This window comes from Bufo bufo, chromosome 6 (assembly GCF_905171765.1).
Source record: "Bufo bufo chromosome 6, aBufBuf1.1, whole genome shotgun sequence".
Taxonomy (NCBI): domain Eukaryota; kingdom Metazoa; phylum Chordata; class Amphibia; order Anura; family Bufonidae; genus Bufo; species Bufo bufo.
In genome coordinates, this window is record NC_053394.1 from 295,631,637 (window position 1) to 295,650,498 (window position 18,862).

General features: G+C 41.8%; 1 protein-coding gene across 1 annotated transcript; it reads left to right on the forward strand.

Annotated features, from left to right (window-relative positions):
* Window positions 1–9,611: 9,611 nt before the first annotated feature.
* On the forward strand, window positions 9,612–17,344 carry LOC121004384 (keratin, type I cytoskeletal 19-like). The gene is made up of 8 exons (XM_040436583.1): window positions 9,612–10,130; window positions 11,470–11,552; window positions 14,705–14,861; window positions 15,008–15,169; window positions 15,272–15,397; window positions 15,487–15,707; window positions 16,207–16,232; window positions 17,093–17,344. The coding sequence occupies exons 1-8, from the start codon at window positions 9,678–9,680 to the stop codon at window positions 17,110–17,112; spliced, it is 1,248 nt and encodes a 415-aa protein (XP_040292517.1). The 5' UTR covers window positions 9,612–9,677; the 3' UTR covers window positions 17,113–17,344.
* The last annotated feature ends 1,518 nt before the right edge of the window (window positions 17,345–18,862 follow it).

An 18,862-nucleotide genomic window follows, 5' to 3' on the forward strand; every position in this document is an offset into this window, starting at 1 on the left:
CATCTAGTCAATTTCTTGAAGTTTGGAAAAAAAGAAGTGACAGCAAGCTTGACGGACCCAATATTGCGGATGAATTACAGCTATTGGACTGTTGTTCCATTTAGAACCATCTTTGCCTCAGAATAAATAGTCTACATTGTCTAACTATTAGGTTTGAATGGAGTTTCCCTGTGAAGGAAATATCTAAACTTATTACACAAGGACCAAGTAAATGACACAGTATTGGTATAGATTTGAAACATATAATAGAGTTATATTTATCATCAATAATAGAGAACTGTCTTAAATATAGTTTACTCCTAAAATGGAAATATAAGTCCCTGACTTTTCCTCTTGAAATATTCTGCTCAGCCATTCCCTCTTTATCTTGCTCAAAGATGTTGAGTGAATACTTCTCTCCCGTTCACTGAACAAAGACACATTCCTGGGGTGGGGGATGGATTACACTGATTGATTGTAACCTGAAAACCTGACCACTTTGGAATGGGAGAGAAGAGGGCATTGGGGGAGGGGGATCTGAGAGCAGGTTCACTCAAGTCACCATTACTCACTGGGTTGATAAGCCTAAGAGTTTTAAGGCCCCACCACCAGCCTGGGAGAGGAATGGGGAAGTACCAGATAGCCCTGCTTTAATATCTCTTTTGACCACTCCATCTGTTCCTACACATCTACTGGTGTACAGATACTTTCCTCTCACAGAGTGGTCCCAGAAGTCCAGTTCAAAATCCCCGAGGAGGCCAATGCTCCCATGGGCGCACCTGTGGCCAGTAAAATGCCTGCCAGACAACATTAAGATTGTCAACAGTCCATAATTTAAACTGGATGCCTTTGTCTCCAGTCTGTAGTATGGAAAAACATAGATTTTTTTTGCACTGTGCATGTACAGTGCATGTACCAGTTTATGACACGCACAGTGTATAAGGTCCTCTGAAGCAACCTGAGCCAAACCATGGGGAGGAAGAAATGAAGACGACGTAGCACAACTCTGTGAACGCTCCTGCACTATAATTGTTCCTGCACTTAATTTGAGGACCACATTACATTTACTCCCTGATTTTATATCTCTGGTGCCACAGTACATGGACAGCAGGTATTCAGCTACATGTCTATAGAGCTGGATCCAGAAATGAGCTGTCTTTGTAGCCTGCTGTATGGCCATGCCGATGAATATCCATTAGCCATTATTTTGTGGTAATATTGGAAAGTGTCACAGGGTCCTAGTAAATTTGACTGGCCTATGCCCAATAGCTAGGGTTTCAAAAAGTCTTCTGTGATTCCCTGCTTTCTTCCATCAACAGATCACCACCCCTTATCTCTAACCTGTGATGCAAGTTGAAGCTCCTCTGTCCCAATTGAATATCTGTAAGGGTGGGTTCACATCACATTTTATGCGTCCGTTTGACATATACGTTAGAAAAAAAGGATACATATACATAGCTCTCCACATTCTTGTAGCGTGCAGAGTCCAGTAAAAAAAAAACTATATATATATATATTTTTACAATGGAACTCTATAGTTAACAGATGCCACTGTATGGCATCATTCTGAGGCATCCATTTAACGTATACGTTTTTTGTATACGTTAAACGGATGGGAAAAATGTGATGCGAACCCAGCCTAACAGGGCCCCCAACTGCCATGTGTCATTTAGAATTCTGGTGTCTTCTCCTGTGGCAGAGTGGCCTTTGGCACTCTCTTTCAGCAGGGCCCGGGTGCAACTGCTGCCCTTGCACATCTTATTGCTACATCTCTGCCTCCATGATTCACAGTGGCTCAGTGGGCAGCACTGTGGGCTCAGTGGTTAGCACTGGTGCCTTGCAGAGCTGGGGTCCTGGATTAGAATCTGACCAAGTACAACAGCTGCATGGAGGTTGTATGTTCTCCCTGTGTTTGTGTGGGTTTCCTCCCACACTCCAAAGACATAATGATAGGGAATCTAGATTGTGAGCTCCAGTGGGGACAGTGAGAGATTATAATGTCTGTAAAGTACTACAAAATATGTCAGTGCTATATAAAGTAAGTAAGTAAGTAAAATAATAAAACATTTAACAGAAATGGTGGCCCCTTCAGCTACCGAGCCCTTTAGCAGTTCCTATTCATGCTCCCCTTATCACATTATCATTTTATAGATTCTTGTCCCACCCTTGGCAGCTCTGAAAATCCTGGCTATCATCATCTACTACTAAGCCTGATGTCTCACTCCCTGACTTTTGACAGATATTGCTGCATAAGCTCATTTCCACATTTTTCACAAAATAGCTTTTGCATCAACTGCCCTTCAATATTCAGTACATATTGTGCAAAACACATTTTACATAGCATCAAGTCTCCTACTCACCACCCTATCTGAGGGGAGTCCAAGTTATTTTTTTGTTCTTTATATGTTTCTAACTTAGGCTACTTTCACACTAGCGTTCGGAGCGGGTCCGTCTGATGTTTCATCAGACGGATCCGCTCCTATAATGCAGACGTTTGCATCCGTTCAGAATGGATCCGTCTGCATTATAACTTAGAAAAATGTGAAAGTAGCCTGAGCGGATCCGTTCAGACTTTACATTGAAAGTCAATGGGGGACGGATCCGCTTGAAGATTGAGCCATATGGTGTCATCTTCAAGCGGATCCGTCCCCATTGACTTCCATTATAAGTCTGGACGGATCCGCTCGCCTCCGCACAGCCAGGCGGACACCCGAACGCTGCAAGCAGCGTTCAGGTGTCCGCTCACTGAGCGGAGCGGAGGCTGAACGCTGGCAGGCGGATGCATTCTCAGCGGATCCGCCTCCACTGAGAATGCATCAGGGCTGGACGGCTGCGTTCGGTGCCGCTTGTGAGCCCCTTCAAAAGGAGCTCACGAGCGGACACCTGAACGCAGGTGTGAAAGTAGCCTAAGCAAATGACCTTTCACATGACCTGTGATGTCAGCTTCTTTCCCTGCTCTGATGGCGTTCCGTGCACAAGCCTGAGGAGCAGGAACAGCAGGTCTACCTCTGTGCAAAGAACATCACTGTGAAGGCGGTGCTGGTTGGAGCAACAAGCCATGCCCCCCTGCACTGCCATCTGCTGGCTGAGCTGTCTGCCTTGCATCTCCCCTCCCACTGGATTCTTCAGTAAAGTTTAACCCCTTCTACCATCAGCAGCACAGGCTCAAGGTTGGAGGCTCTGCCTCAGGTACTGAGCAGCTGCAGGGTTTCCTCTTCTCCAGACACTGAGGAGATAAATGCTATGCACAGAATCTTCCCTCCCTCCTCACCCTGCAAACACAGAGCTCAAAAAGACTGGGGAAGTTCTCTCCTCTGTACTCATCTGCTGGCTATGAGGAAGTGTCTGCAGAGCATTGCACAAGAAGAGGCAGGGGGAAGATCCTGTGTGTAACAGCAATGTTATTAATTCCCTTTGCAGAATAATGGCAGGGGAAGGGCAGTCTTTGTTGACACCCACAAATATTCATGAGGAAATCCTTAGAGTTTGTTGTTACACAGCCCACAGCTCTGCAACTGCATGTAAACAAAGGGCCAGAACAGAACTAGGGAAATGAGAAAAAAAAAAAATTTTGATAAAATTTGCTTAGTCTGTGTATATATTGCTGACCATCAGATTTACAGTGTTTTAATTTTTTTCTCCATAACTCAGACAATCCCTTTTAAAGAGGAATCACACTTCAAAAAATGTATTAATTATTGTGAAGTTCCCATTCTTGGTCATGTTGAATGGCCATGAGAGTTAAATGAGTCTTAAAGTTATAACTATTGAGGACCAAATTATAAAAATACAGCCACAAAATGGGATATCTTTAAAAGCATCCTAAAAGCTCATTGTGAGAGGTACATACCGTATGGGAATAAAAGGTTAAGGAACAAAAAGAAACCAATGTGGATAAAACGAACTGTAATGAAAGCAATAAATGACAAAAAGAAAGCATATAAAACACTAAAACAAGAGGCTAGCACGAAAGAACTGAAAAACTATAAGGAAAAAAATAGAACATGTAAAAAACAAATAAAAGCGGCCAAACTAGAGACCGAGAGATTAATTGCCAAAGAGAGTAAAACTAACCCTAAAATGTTCTTCAATTATATAAATGTTAAAAAGTATAAATCTGAAGGTGTCGGCCCTTTAAAGAGTAATGAGGGGGGAGTCGCAGAGAGCGACGAGAAGAAAGCAAAGCTGTTAAATATTTTTTTCTCCAATGTATTCACTGAGGAAAATAAACTGTCAGATGAAATGCTGAATGTTGAAATAAATTCCCCATTAAAAGTGTCCTCTCTGACCCAGGAAGAAGTACAACAGCGATTTAAAAAGATTAAAATAGACAAGGACCGGATGGCATACACCCCCGTGTCCTAAGGGAATTAAGTAATGTCATAGCCAGACCCTTATTTCTGATATTTGCAGATTCTATACTGACAGGGAATGTCCCACAGGATTGGCGCATGGCAAATGTGGTGCCAATATTCAAAAAGGGTCCAAAAACAGAGCCTGGAAACTATAGGCCGGTAAGTTTAACATCTGTTGTGGGTAAACTGTTTGAAGGTTTTCTGAGAGATGCTATGTTAGAGCATCTTAACGGAAATAAGCAAATAACGCCATATCAGCATGGCTTCGTGAGGGATCGGTCATGTCAAACTAATTTAATCAGTTTCCATGAGGAGGTAAGTTCTAGACTTGACAGCGGCGAATCAATGGATGTCGTGTATCTGGACTTCTCCAAAGCATTTGACACTGTACCACATAAAAGGTTAGTATATAAAATGAGAATGCTCGGACTGGGAGAAAACGTCTGTATGTGGGTAACTGGCTCAATGATAGAAAACAGAGGGTGGTTATTAGTGGTACACACTCAGATTGGGTCACTGTCACTAGTGGAGTACCTCAGGGGTCAGTATTGGGCCCTATTCTCTTCAATATATTTACTAATGATCTTGTAGAAGGCTTGCATAGTAAAATATCAATTTTCGCAGATGACACTAAACTGTGTAAAGTAATTAACACTGAAGTGGACAGTATACTACTACAGAGGGATCTGGATAGATTGGAGGCTTGGGCAGATAAGTGGCATATGAGGTTTAACACTGACAAATATAAAGTTATGCACATGGGAAGGAATAATGCAAGTCACCCGTACATACTAAATGGTAAAACACTCGGTAACACTGACATGGAAAAGGATCTAGGAATTTTAATAAACAGCAAACTAAGCTGCAAAAACCAGTGTCAGGCAGCTGCTGCCAAGGCCAATAAGATAATGGGTTGCATCAAAAGGGGCATAGATGCCCATGATGAGAACATATTCCTACTACTTTACAAATCATTAGTCAGACCACACATGGAGTACTGTGTACAGTTCTGGGCTCCAGTGAACAAGGCAGACATAGCAGAGCTGGGGAGGGTCCAGAGGAGGGCAACTAAAGTAATAACTGGAATGGGGCAACTACAGTACCCTGAAAGATTATCAAAATTAGGGTTATTCACGTTAGAAAAAAGACGACTGAGGGGAGATCTAATTACTATGTATAAATATATCAGGGGTCAGTACAGAGATATATCCCATCATCTATTTATCCCCAGGACTGTGACGAGGGGACATCCTCTGCGTCTGGAGGAAAGAAGGTTTGTACACAAACATAGAAGAGGATTCTTTACGGTAAGAGCAGTGAGACTATGGAACTCTCTGCCTGAGGAGGTGGTGATGGTGAGTACAATAAAGGAATTCAAGAGGGGCCTGGATTTATTTCTGGAGTGTAATAATATTACAGGCTATAGCTACTAGAGAGGGGTCGTTGATCCAGGGAGATATTCTGATTGCCTGATTGGAGTCGGGAAGGAATTTTTTATTCCCCTAAAGTGAGTAAAATTGGCTTCTACCTCACAGGGTTTTTTTTGCCTTCCTCTGGATCAACTTGCAGGATAACAGGCCAAACTGGATGGACAAATGTATTTTTTCGGCCTTATGTACTATGTTACTAACTATGTTATTATGTTACTAACTATGTTAATTAACAGGACATCTATAGGGACTATAGTATACATAATCTTATCTAAATTGCCACTTATCTATCAGATAGCTATAGATACACAATAGCTGCTGGCCAAACAGTCATTAATCAAAAGCTGTCAGTCTACATTCCAACGTGGGAATACAAATTTAGAGGAGAGGGAGAAGTGGCTGTCAGGTAGGGAAAACAATAGATAGGACTGGTTAAAACCCAACATATGGCACCCATCTTTCCACTAATGGCAGATGTTGGTGGACCATTGGGTAGCTCTATAAATATTAGATTGTTGGTGAGTCCTATCAGAATTCATGTTCTACTGACATCTATCGACCTTAAGCCAGCCATTTACATAAGTTAGACATTAGGTTTGAATAAACAATCCCACCAGCAATATGACATACAAAACTGGACAATCAGAGAGCCAGTTGAAAAAAGGAATAGGCTTGTGCAAAGTGTCAACTGATCATCCGATTACGCAGACCACATGTAGACTGAGCCAACCGTCGGGCAAAAATTTCCAACCTAGCAGATTGCATTTTTACCATAGTGAGCAATTCCCCAAATTAGCCATTTCGTATGACTTTCTTCTTTTGTGTGGACACACATACTCCACAGTGAACAACCTTGATTGGCTCGGACAAGGAACAGAGAATAAGATGCTGCCAGACCTATCTGGAATCAAGGCATCGGCAAAGTTGAAATCCAGAAGACCTGCTCCTTCTTTCTTCCAACATCTTCCATTAGGGGGCAAACAGGGTGCCCCCATACACGTTAAATTGTTTTGGGCCAAATATGAAATTTTCTGTGAGTTTGGTCTACAATTTAATGTGTATGGGGAGCTCTTTCCCAAACTGAATTTTATACCCATATTCTTTTGTACCCCATGGAGATAAGCTGCCACCAGAGGTGTCCAGCCTTTCCCCATTGAACAGCTAGACATGCTCAGCAAAAACTGAGCGTGTATGTGCATGGGGAAGCCAGAAGAGATTGCTATCAGAAGAATGAGCACCTTTATGTATACGGCCAACTTTTTGAGCAGACTTTCAGACCATCTATATTAAAAGTAATTAAAACAGTCCACAGATCATGATAAGATACACTGCAAGAATGTGATCTAAAAGTATTTTGATCCTCTCAGTTGTCTGTGTGTACACAGAGATTGGGTAACAATGGTGCGGGCAGCTCATTCACTTTCAGAAATAAGTGAAGCGGTTGAATAAGTTAAGAACAAAATGCACAGTGCTTAGCTGCAATACCAGAGTCAAGTATGGAAAAGAACAGTCCTGTTTCTAAAAAATTAAACAAGGTTAAATCTGGAACAGACCCCTCCAACCATCCAGTCATATTTAAAAAACTGGTATTGTCTCATGTGGTAGAGAGGCTTTGGGCCTGTTACACTTGCATCCCTTATCACGACCAACCTGCACACTCACATACACACATATATAAGTCTGATCATGAGGACTTTTAGTAGGCGTGGTGCTCCCAATAAGCTCTTCTTTGGTAGGGCTGAAGATGTCTTAAAATATGACAGATGCTTTTTAATTACTCTATGTTGCAAAGATCTACAACGTTCTTTTAAACTGTGACCCAGATTTACTTATGTAACTGCACCGAAAAATCTGTCTAAAAAAAGTGGTGTAATATGACGCAAATTGGCACAATTAGGGTTTCTGCACTTTTTCTGACATGCTTAATAAAGGGGTAGTGCTAGAGCAAAGGAGGTGGAGCTTCACTGGAAAGGGGGCAGGCCTAAGATGTACCATTTTGCGCCAAAATTTGGGCATAATCCTGGTGTAAAAATCTGACGCAAAGTAAGCCGACCAATAGTTGGTATAGAGTCCTAGAAAGGTGTCTGTCCCTGCACCAGATTTATCATCCATCCTGATGCACTGTGATAAATGTCTAAGCTTATTCTATTACGAGTAGTAAATCTTGGCCCCTGTTTTTTTAATTCCTTACTTTCAATATCTCTGCTTTTTTGGCAGTGAATGGAAACATGCAGTGGCACTTAAGGATTTTTTCATATTGATGACCTATCCCCAGGATATCAGATCGGTGGGGGTGCCAGGTGTCGGACCCCCGCCATCTGATATCATGAGGATAGGCTGAGATCAGCTATTTGAGGAGACTGCGCGCGCTGTGCACATGTGCCGTCTCCCTTCTCTCTTCCTGCTGCTGTATGTCTATGGCAAAGCAGCAGCACAGCAGGAAGAGAGAAAGGAGACTACACGTGCACACTCCGTGCGCTGTCTCCTCAAACAGCCGATCGACAGGGGTGGTGGGTGTCGGACCCTCGATGATCTGATATTAATGACCTATCTTGAGGATGGGTCATCAATATACAAAGGCACGGACAACCCCTTTAAAGGGGGTGCCTGACTTATTTTAAAATATATCTAAAGCCACTAAATGTGTTTAAATAATAAACGATTATATACTCATTTCATCTCCCACCATTTCCTGTGCCGCCGCTCCCTTCCACCTCCCTGTGATTTGTTTATTTGACTGCAGCAATGATGTGCTGCATTTATAATGTCACCACTGCTATCATTTACTCAGCGGTATACGACAAGTGACGGCTGAAGCCAGGGACTGGATGCAGGGGTCACACAGGGTATACTGCTATATCACTAGTGCAGCTGTGGGGGAGGGGAGGACCAGAGGAGCAGCTCTGAAAATGTTGGGGGATTAAGTGGCATTTATATGTTTTAGGATTTTAACACATTTAGGGATTTTGGGGTGCTCTTGAAATAAGTCAGCCCCTGCGTTACGATACGTGCACATCTGCGCTTATATATTTCAGTATTCTGTTCCAGCATATGGACAGAATACTGCAACTGCTGGAGCTGGTATATGCTGGACGCTGCACGTATCAACAGATCTCATTCAGTGTAACGGGGTCCATTTAGTCCTTTTTTGCCGGAATCTGCGATGGAGGCTCCTGCTGGAAGCTCTGCTGCAGCCGAGTTAGCCTTAGTTGAGCATGATCATGATAGCAGTAGCGAAGCTGAATAGGGGGTAAAGAAATAGCAGTCGCATTCAAACCCTAATGCTAAGGGGGCTCCTGTGCCAAATAACACAGCACAGCATTATAAATGGCGCATGGTAGATTGGGTTCTTATGACAGATTGCACATCGGGGGCCAGGAGCTTGTGCAGGAATAATCATGTTGAGAGCTTATTATGTTTTTATTATATTACATATTTTCCCTAGGTCTTCATTTACTACTATACTGTAGTTACTTTACTTTCTGTGTGAACTTATTCCTGAAAAGTGCACCCTTTAGACTAATCTGGTTATGAATGGGTTAAAGGAGAAAGTGGGAATTATCTGCACTAGACATAATCACTAAAATATTTTTGCAGATACTTTGGTATCTCACCCCCTCCTTCCAACCCCACCTGAGCCTGAATCAACTCTTTTGTCTGAACTTTTGGGAGGAAAATGCTGTCTGTTTGTTTAGTGACAAAAGTAATTTCAAGGGCAGTTAAAGAAAATCCAGCAGACCAATGAGAAATTTCTGTTGTTACTTGGCATATGAAGAAGGAACCGGAAAAATTCCAAAGGGCTTTCTGGCACCACCCAGTTTGTGAGAGAATAAAAGGAGGCTGTGGGAGAGAGAACAGTTACACTCCTGTGATCTGCATCTCTAAGCCTGCACCAGCCAGTTACACTATAACCATGGCATACACCAGCAGCATTCGCCAAACTTCTTCTTCCTACAGAAGTGGTGTTGGTAGTGGAGCTGGGAGAATCTCTTTCAAAGCCCCAAGTGTCCACGGTGGGTATGGGGGCCAGGGTGTCTCAGTGTCATCTGCCCGCTTTGTCTCCTCTGGATTTGGTGGTGGTCTAGGTGGTGGTAGTGGTTACAGCAGTAGCTTTGGATCTGGTGGTGGCTATGGCGGTGGGTTCAGTGTCAGCAGCTCAGGGGATTCCCTGTTGTCTGGCAATGAGAAGGAGACCATGCAGAACCTGAATGACCGTCTGGCCTCCTACCTGGACAAGGTGCGCTCTCTGGAGACTGCCAATGCAGACCTAGAGGTGAGGATCCGGGAGTGGTATGAAAAGCAAGGACCCAGCCCAACCCGTGACTACAGTCACTATTTCAAGATCATTGAGGACCTGAGAGACAAGGTAAGCTGGCACTGTGCCAACCCAAAAATATGTCACAGATCTAGTTTTCGCTAGTAAATGTATTCAGTTCCCAACATATGTATGCAACTTTGTACTCCTCCACCTGTAACTCCTCCTATGTATCTGTTACCTTAACTTTCCTATTTTCCAGTGTATAATACCATAGACCTTACTTTAGTTTACCATTTGCACTGAATCTTTAGTTCATATGATATGCCCTGCTGGCAGGGCATGCTGAGAGTTGTAGTTACACTACAGCCAGAGAGCCACAGGTTGGAGATCACTGCAATTAACAGGTGAATATAGTAGTGCACATAGTGGTTTTGTTTATGTAAGCTTTGGTTGCCTGCAGCCTCTAACAGAACCTCAGCAAGGTTAGGTGAGGGACACTAAAACTGGCCAGACTGGTTTAACTCATTGAAATAGCATCAGTTACATGTCGGATAATCTTCTTAAACTGCTATCACATTAAAGTAGCATGGATAATGAGCTGTTTTATTTTCATTTTTTGTACTCAGCTTTTATAGAAGAACAGATGTAATCAGGATTGATGGAGTAATGTGTGTAGAGTGGAACCAGTGCCTCATGGTCTTCTGAACTTTGGTTAAAGAGGTTTATTTTAGGCAATCTCTTTTTGTTCGAAGGGTCAGCCTAAAATAACCTGATTACTGGATTTTCCAATTCTGAGAATCCCAGAGATCAGATGCAATCTGTGTGAGAACCTGGTAGGAAGTATGCTAGTTTCCAACAGCACTGCCACAGGGGAAAAGAAGCATTACACAATTCCCAGTAATATCAGTGGGTCATCTGTTCTAAGCATGGAGATCACAGGTCCTCCAGAACCTTGTACTTGCTCTGCACTATGGATCTCCTCTGTGGATTTCATAATAAGCTATTAGAAAAAGTCAATGTAAATTTGCAGTAGTTACTATGTTCTTGCCTTTCCATATGCAAATGTATCCCCAGCTTTGACCTTGTTCTGCAATATGTTGAAGTCTAAACTCTGTAGGTATAACACATAAATAGGTATAAATAGGTATAACACATAAATAGACATTTTTACCAGGGCATACTAATGTAGAGGTTTAGGGATCCCTAAGAACACAAGAGAACTAGGTATAGCAGGTGCAGTTACTTTTCTCTCTGTCCTTCGTATCCCTTGGGTGTGGCACAGCTGTAGAGCATTGTGATTATGTTGTAGCTCATTATGTTCTGTCATTTTGAAGTGTAGCTTGTTACAATAAATAAGGGCGAGGTGAGGTTTGCTGTCAGTGAGAGCATAAATTAATTAGTGCTTTCCACATATGTCTGTAAAACTGTTACCTCTCTTGCCTTTCAGATCCTGGCTGCTACCATTGACAACTCCAAGATTCTCCTGCAGGTGGACAATGCCAGGCTGGCAGCAGATGATTTCAGAACCAAGTGAGTGTTGAACTTTCTAAAGTACTTCACAGTAAGGGTTCTATATTTTCTATAGGGATACATTGAGACCACACACCCCCAGGTCAGTGCCCCCTTCCATGTTCATGACTAGAGATGGTGGTAAAAGCAGAACTGCATTATGGATTCCGTTACCACGGACCATAACGCAAGTTGATGACGGAATGCATAAAGGAATGCAGTTAGAGGCATTCCGTTATTCATTCCATCATAATAGAAGTCTATGGCCTGCATAATGGATACTTTCCATTTCCGTTATGCAGGAGAGGACTCCCCTGCATAACAGAAACGGGATGGATCCGTTTTGCAGCCCTTAGACTTCTTCCGTTATGCATTCCATCATAGAATTGCGTTATGGTCCGTGGTAACGGAATCCATAATGCAGTTCTCCTTTTACCACCAAACGAAGCGTGAACGAATTTCATAACATGAAGTTCGCTCATCCCTATTCATGACCATTGCTGTTAGGCTAATTCAGCTTTGGCTGGTTCCATTAAAAGTGTTCTTCTCTTCATAGGTAACACAATATTAATAGAAATGGCAGGTGAGAGGGTCAGGGCTCCCTTCTCTATTACACGACGTGCCCAATAGCAAGGTCCAGGCCCTGCTGAGCCAAGATGGGCAGTACAATAGTGTCAAACAGTATCAAATGGAGCCCATTTTGTGTTGGGTTAGCCCTCTCTTCTACATATGTCCCACGATAGACCTACAGATAATGTTGACAACCTGTAGTGCGTGTACCCCAGGAGGTACATGCCAAGTCTCTAGCGAGGACTGGCACTGTGTTCATGCTGCGATTTTAATAGGTAGCACTGAATGTGATTATAGCTTTGGCTTAGGAACATTGAGGAACACTGGTCTAGAGTTTATGAATTGTGAAGAGTTAATAGAAGTAGACATGTCTATTTCCAGCAATCTTGGGTTATAATAAGCTGTTCAATTCCTTTCCCTCTCTGGGGATTGTGAAGTCTTGGAATACAGCATCTTGAAAGTTCTGAAAACACAATCTCCTTATGCCTTATTTTAGAGCATTTTTGGAAATGTCAAGTTGCCTCCAGTATTCAACTAATGGAATGAGTGTTGCATTGCTAAAAAAGGACATGAAGTGATCATAGTAGTCTATGTGGATCCATTTGGATCACAGTGACTAATGCTTACGCATTCAATATATAGCATTCATTGAATTGGGCTGAGCTGCAATACCGAACACAGCCTATAGGCAAGAGTGGAGCTGTTTATGGAAAAAAAAAACAGACCATTTTTACTCTCAAACAACAAAGATAGCCCACAGTCACACCGGTGGGTGTGCATCTAATCATAATACATACCATTTATATACATATTTGGAACCTGATGGTGGCATGTGTCTGGGTGCCAGGGGAGCTCCAACATATCACTCTGCCTTGACCATGTTATTAGGATACAGAAGATTCAGCAAACTAAATCTTTGCCCCAGTCTTTTCTATGCAGTCGACTGAAGTTTATATTAATTTGGGCCATAACAATGAGAAACTCAGGACATCTGAGGGCAGGTTCTCACCAGCGTTGGGAATTCCGTTATAGTGTTCCATTATAACAGGGTTATAACAGAATATAATGGAATTTGAAGGCTGAATGCAAAACAGAACCATTTAAGAGGCATTCCGCTTTGCTCCGTCCTAATGCATGTCTATAGGCACAAATAATATGCACATGGGCACAAATACATGTATAACGGAACAAAACAGAACCGTAATTTGTGCCCATAGACATATATTAGGATGGAGCAAATGGAATGCCTCTTAAAGGATTCAGTTTTGCATTCCGTCCTAAAATTCTGTTATATTCCGTAATAACACTATAAGAATTCCTAGCACTGGTGAGAACCCGTTCTTACCAGTAGTGTGTAGGGTGTGGCCTGGTTCCTGAGGAACTTTATCCATCTGCTCCAAAATATCAGAAAATAGGTCTTACTTTCCATTGTCCACTGCGAGATAACACAGATTGAAGGAAGTTAATGAGTAATCAGTCAGATGGCAACAGGACATAACATACATAGCCTTCACATATTGTGAATGTAAAACACCCACATTTTCCATTCAAAATTTACAGGATGAATAAGCTCTGCCATATACATTTCTTTATAAATATATGAAAAAGCCCGGGTACAGAATATCCTATTGTCAACATGGCCATGCTGGTACAAGTCCAGGTTCTACCTCTGGGTCCTTCAGCAGTATACCATGACGCAGTCTCTGCTGTTTCCTCACACAGTACTGTGTATTCTGGCTGGTTACCCAGCTAGCACCTATTGTGTGTGCCTGGGACTTTGGCCGAGATCCCGTTGAGCTGCGGATTAACTCATTAGAGTGATAACCACACCTAGCTGTAAAATAAGCAATCAACAAACAGTGAATATATATAGGAATATATAGTAAATGATTTCTAAACTCAGAGTTGAGTGAATGCATTATACTTTTCTTCTTTAGCTGTACCCTAAGACACAGTTGCCTATAAATTATTTCAAAAATATCTCATTATTGTTACTGTTATTGCCCTTGAATTCCAGAATATTCAATAATAGGATAATAAGGATTCAAACCCAACACTATAGACATTAGTTGGTGGCCAATATGTGCCACTGGGGCTTATGTTGACGGATTGCATATATGTTGACATATATCTAATCTATATCTTGTATGGCTTCCTACAAGGGGTTTCAGGTATAGAAATTTTGAAATACTCTATTCTTAGTTAACAGATTTTAGCATTCTTATCTACAGAACGGATATAAAAAGCATCATGGAGGTCTGAGTATGTCCGTGTTTAATAGGAATGATGTAATATTTCATCGCTACTGTGGTGGCACTGGAGAAAAATTAAACACACTAGACTCCAGTGCTTTACCCTGTGATAAGCTTATTGTTGGGTGCCCCTTCTATCAAGAAAGGATTGTCCACAACATCTATAAGGTCATCAGTAAAAATAACTTTCCTTATGGAAATTTGGTAAGCAGCAATACACAATGGAACAAAAATGAATTTAATTAGAGAAAAAATTGGGTTGTATCATATTTGCCCCAAAGCGGAATCAACAGATATTAGCACTAAAAGCGAGCGCATAGGTAATTAATCTGCTTTCACTTGTTTTCTAAGGTTTGAGAATGAACTTGCCATTCGCCAGAGTGTGGAGGCTGATATCAATGGACTACGTAGAGTGCTGGATGAGTTGACCTTGGCCAGAACTGATCTGGAACACCAGATTGAGAGCCTGAAGGAAGAACTGGCCTATCTGAAGAAGAACCATGAAGAGGTAAGAAATTCTAAGATTATGTATGGTGGGAAAGACATAATGTACAATAAAGAGATATTTAACGAATAGTAACTCTACACTAGAAGTACTGAGGTTGCGTGAGAGTCTTAGGACATATTTCATGTGATATTTTACTTCTCCTCTAGGAACTAAATGCACTGCATGGACAAGTAGGTGGACAAGTGAGTGTAGAAGTGGACTCGGCACCAGGTGTAGATCTATCCAAGATTCTGGCCGATATGCGCGATCAGTATGAGGTTATGGCTGAGAAGAACCGCAAGGATGCTGAAACCTGGTTCTTTACTAAGGTAAGGACAAGTACAATTCAATGTTAGCTTTTCTGTGCCTTTATTTCTATTTTCATGCTATTAGTATTTCCATTCGTAATGTCTTCCTTTTTTATGATCTAGTCTGAGGAATTGAACAAGGAAGTTGCTGTACACACAGTAGAGATCCAGACCAGCAAGACTGAAATCACAGACCTAAGACGCACACTCCAAGGCCTTGAGATAGAACTCCAGTCTCAACTCAGTATGGTTAGTATTAGCTGACTGCTTTGGCAACATAAATGTAAAGTTGAGTAAATAACACTGATACCTTATAACTTCATATTTTTTTTCCATAGAAAGCATCCCTTGAAGGTACCTTGTCAGAAACAGAATCACGATATGGAGCACAGTTATCACAAATTCAATCATTAATCAGCAATTTGGAGAGACAACTTGGTGACCTCCGGTTAGACATGGAACGCCAAAACCATGAGTACAAAGTGCTCATGGACATCAAGACACATCTAGAAAATGAAATCGCCACCTATCGTCAGCTCCTGGAAGGACATGACACACCGTAAGCAGTAGCCCTTTATGTAATATACAATATATTTTGATCTAGTATATTTATTACATGCCTAGGGACTTCACAACATAAGGAACCCATTGTTTAGGCTGACTGAATGCAAAGATAAGATGAGGAGAACTTAACACATTGCTAGAGTAAAGTGGCTGTTGGTGCTGTCTTTACCTTTGTTTTACAGTCCCACTCCTTTTGATGAGAAAACCAGTTTTGATGTCTCTATTTGCATGATATTTTTAAGTCACACTGTTATAAGCCCAGAAAAACTTGTAATTTTGTGAAACATTTGCATAAACCCCATCCCTTTTGAGATCCTTCTCACAGGACATTCCTCTGAAGGACAGGACTGTTGATAGATATGCTGAATGGCAAATGAATCATGGAAACAAATAAACTAGTGATATCACTATTAAAGCTATTGGTTTGACTCATGTAATGCTGTATTTAGTTATAATGCAACCTTTCTCATATTGGTCACCATTTTCTTCCACAGGATCACTGTGAGCACAACCAAAGATGGTGAGTATGGATTACATAATTTATTCTACTATATACAGTTAAAAATTTAACAAAGACAATCTTTACTGGCATAGAGAAATAAAATATTGTTTAGAGGCTATAATGGTGGTGACTGATGTCAAGTGTGCAATGAACTTTGGCAGTATATTTGATGAGAAAAAAGTTACTTTTTATTTTTTCTTTTCAAAAACAGAGCCACTCTTTTACATGGGAAATTCATGGTATTACAGCAAGACTGGCACTGTTTTAGTAAAAATAAAAAGCAAACTTTTTTCTTAGACAACCCATTTACCGGAAAGTGTTGTCCTCCAGAAACCCTTATATACTAAACGGACACAGAGTAGGTTCCGGGATTCCATTTACTACAGTGGTGTCTTATCACACATGCACAGCAAGTCTAAAAACATTAAACATTAAGGCCAATTCCACTACAGAAACAATCTTCTATGAGAAATATTTACTGTGGAATAATGAGAGGAAATGTTTTAATAATTCCCAGTGACCTTCTCAGTGACAGGACAAAAACATTGCTCAATTATCAGACTTTGCTGCCAACTTCCATCAAATAATAATATTCAGGTCCCGGTCAAGGTTGGCAGTCACCCTCTTGTATCTCCTGGGCCCCAATGGAAATACTGTAACAGGGACCCCACCTACCATCTAATAACGGTAACAGCAAACCACTAGACAGCATAGGGACGAGTGATGGCATAGCGATTGCTCCTCCCCATGCTGTGGAGGAGATCACTCCCTCCCAACAATCGTCTGCCACATTGGGAAGTGTAATACAGCCTTATCTCTACACCCTATTGTCTATTGCATACGCCAATATTGACCACCATTTTTCTTCTTCTTCCTAGTCAAAATTGAGAGGAAGTAAAGTCTTTGGTAGACATTAGGCAGCTGCATCGTAAGAAGACCCACCTCTTTTTCTGCACTGAGAATGGCTTACATGACGGCTAGGAAGCCTGGATCTGTTACAGTTTTCTCCAGAGCTACAGATCATCATGGATGTTTGACACCTGAAAGCAGTGAATGAGTTGGATGCTTGCTTTTATAATCTGTTTGCAGCAGCTGTTTAATAAAGGACAACTTTTGGGTCAAGCATAAAATGCGTGTCTGTGTGTAATTAAAACCATTAGTTGTCAAGAGGCAGTATGCGTGGCATCTCACCCAGCCCACCAGGACACTAAACTGTACTGACAAGGGGACAACAATGTGCTGTGTACAGGCAAGGAAGCACTCCAACACTTTCTCACATATCAATCCATAACAATATGGTTTTTATAGTTATCAACATTAGCATCAGTTCCCTAATTCCATCAAAATTTACTGTTGCTGGGTTTTGGCCAGCTTTAGCCATCTTGAGGAGACCTCTTCTTCCTCCTTGATCTTATTGATGCTGTGTTGATGACATCCAGATAAGGGATGAGAGAATGGATCCTATGAAAGAATTGCTAGCAGTGTACAGTAAGGGTATAGAGGGGTGGTAACCAGTTGGGGTGTGTCCCAGCAGTGGACAATCCATCCAGTGCTGCTATTGTCAGACTGTGCAGGCAGCCCCCCCCCCAACTGGGTAACACCCCCTGTACCCTTACTGCAGACTACTAGCAATTCATTCATAACTTCTAGTAGAAATAACAGAGGAATGGCACAACATAGAGTCATACGAATAGATGATCCAGAATTGTTATTACATGGGGAATGCATGAAGCTATTAAAATAGGTCAGGAGAGGGGGCAGGTCCTCATTAATGTAGTAATGCTAATTATATATAATGGGAAAATAGTTACACAAAGAAGACTTGGACTGAAGTTCTTACTTAAAGGGAATCTGTCACCAATTTTATGGTATTCTGAAAAAGGGCAACATAAACTAGTCACCAATCCCCTTAGCAAAATGCTGGGTCAATTTCTTTAATTGCTAAAATCTTGTAATGAACAGCTCCAGTGCATAATGAGGTGTCCTGATTATTCATGAGCTCCTGGTTATCTCTGCCCCCCTGCTGCTAATTCAGTTGGAAAAAAATGGTCCATCAGTGGCAGGGGGCGGAGAAATCCAGAGGCTCATGAATATCAGGACCCGCCATGCGTTGGCGCTGTTAGAACCTAGAAGATTCCCTTTAAAGCCGGAAGTTGACTTACAAGGCAGTCACCTATAGGTGGCACTACAGAGAGTTTTATTCCTTCTATTTTGCATATTTAGGTACCTAGATCAAAACTAGCAAGGGGGGAACTAACGCTCCTTAGGGAGAGAGCACCTTAATCAGTGTGAGGAGACTTATAGGCCATACATGCTCCTCTGGAATTCTGGGAGGGAAGAAATGCAAATGAGCTCTTAACAAGCTCTGCCTCTAATGCCACCAGATGTAAGGCATCTATCCTATAATTCAATGTTCAGCTCTTAAAATAAGCCTTGAGACATGACTTGGATATTAAATAAGCCAGCACCTCATCTGCAGACAGCTGTTTCGGGGTGATTGCCCCTCATCAGTGCAGAGTAGAGAGTACTAGCTTAACTGGGTAGGAGGCCTGTGTCCGAGCAAGGGCAACCACCCCGAAACAGCTGTCTGCAGATGAGGTGCTGGCTTATTTTAAGAGCTGAACATTGACTTATGAGATAGCTGCCTT

What these genes read in the sequence shown, in the direction of transcription:
- LOC121004384 (XM_040436583.1), top strand. Translation starts at nt 9,678, where the DNA reads ATGGCATACACCAGCAGCATTCGCCAAACTTCTTCTTCCTACAGAAGT. An exon ending in CTGGAAGGACATGACACACC is followed by an intron (nt 15,708 to 16,206) that starts GTAAGCAGTAGC and finishes TTTCTTCCACAG; the next exon opens with GATCACTGTGAGCACAACCA. An exon ending in TGTGAGCACAACCAAAGATG is followed by an intron (nt 16,233 to 17,092) that starts GTGAGTATGGAT and finishes TCTTCTTCCTAG; the next exon opens with TCAAAATTGAGAGGAAGTAA.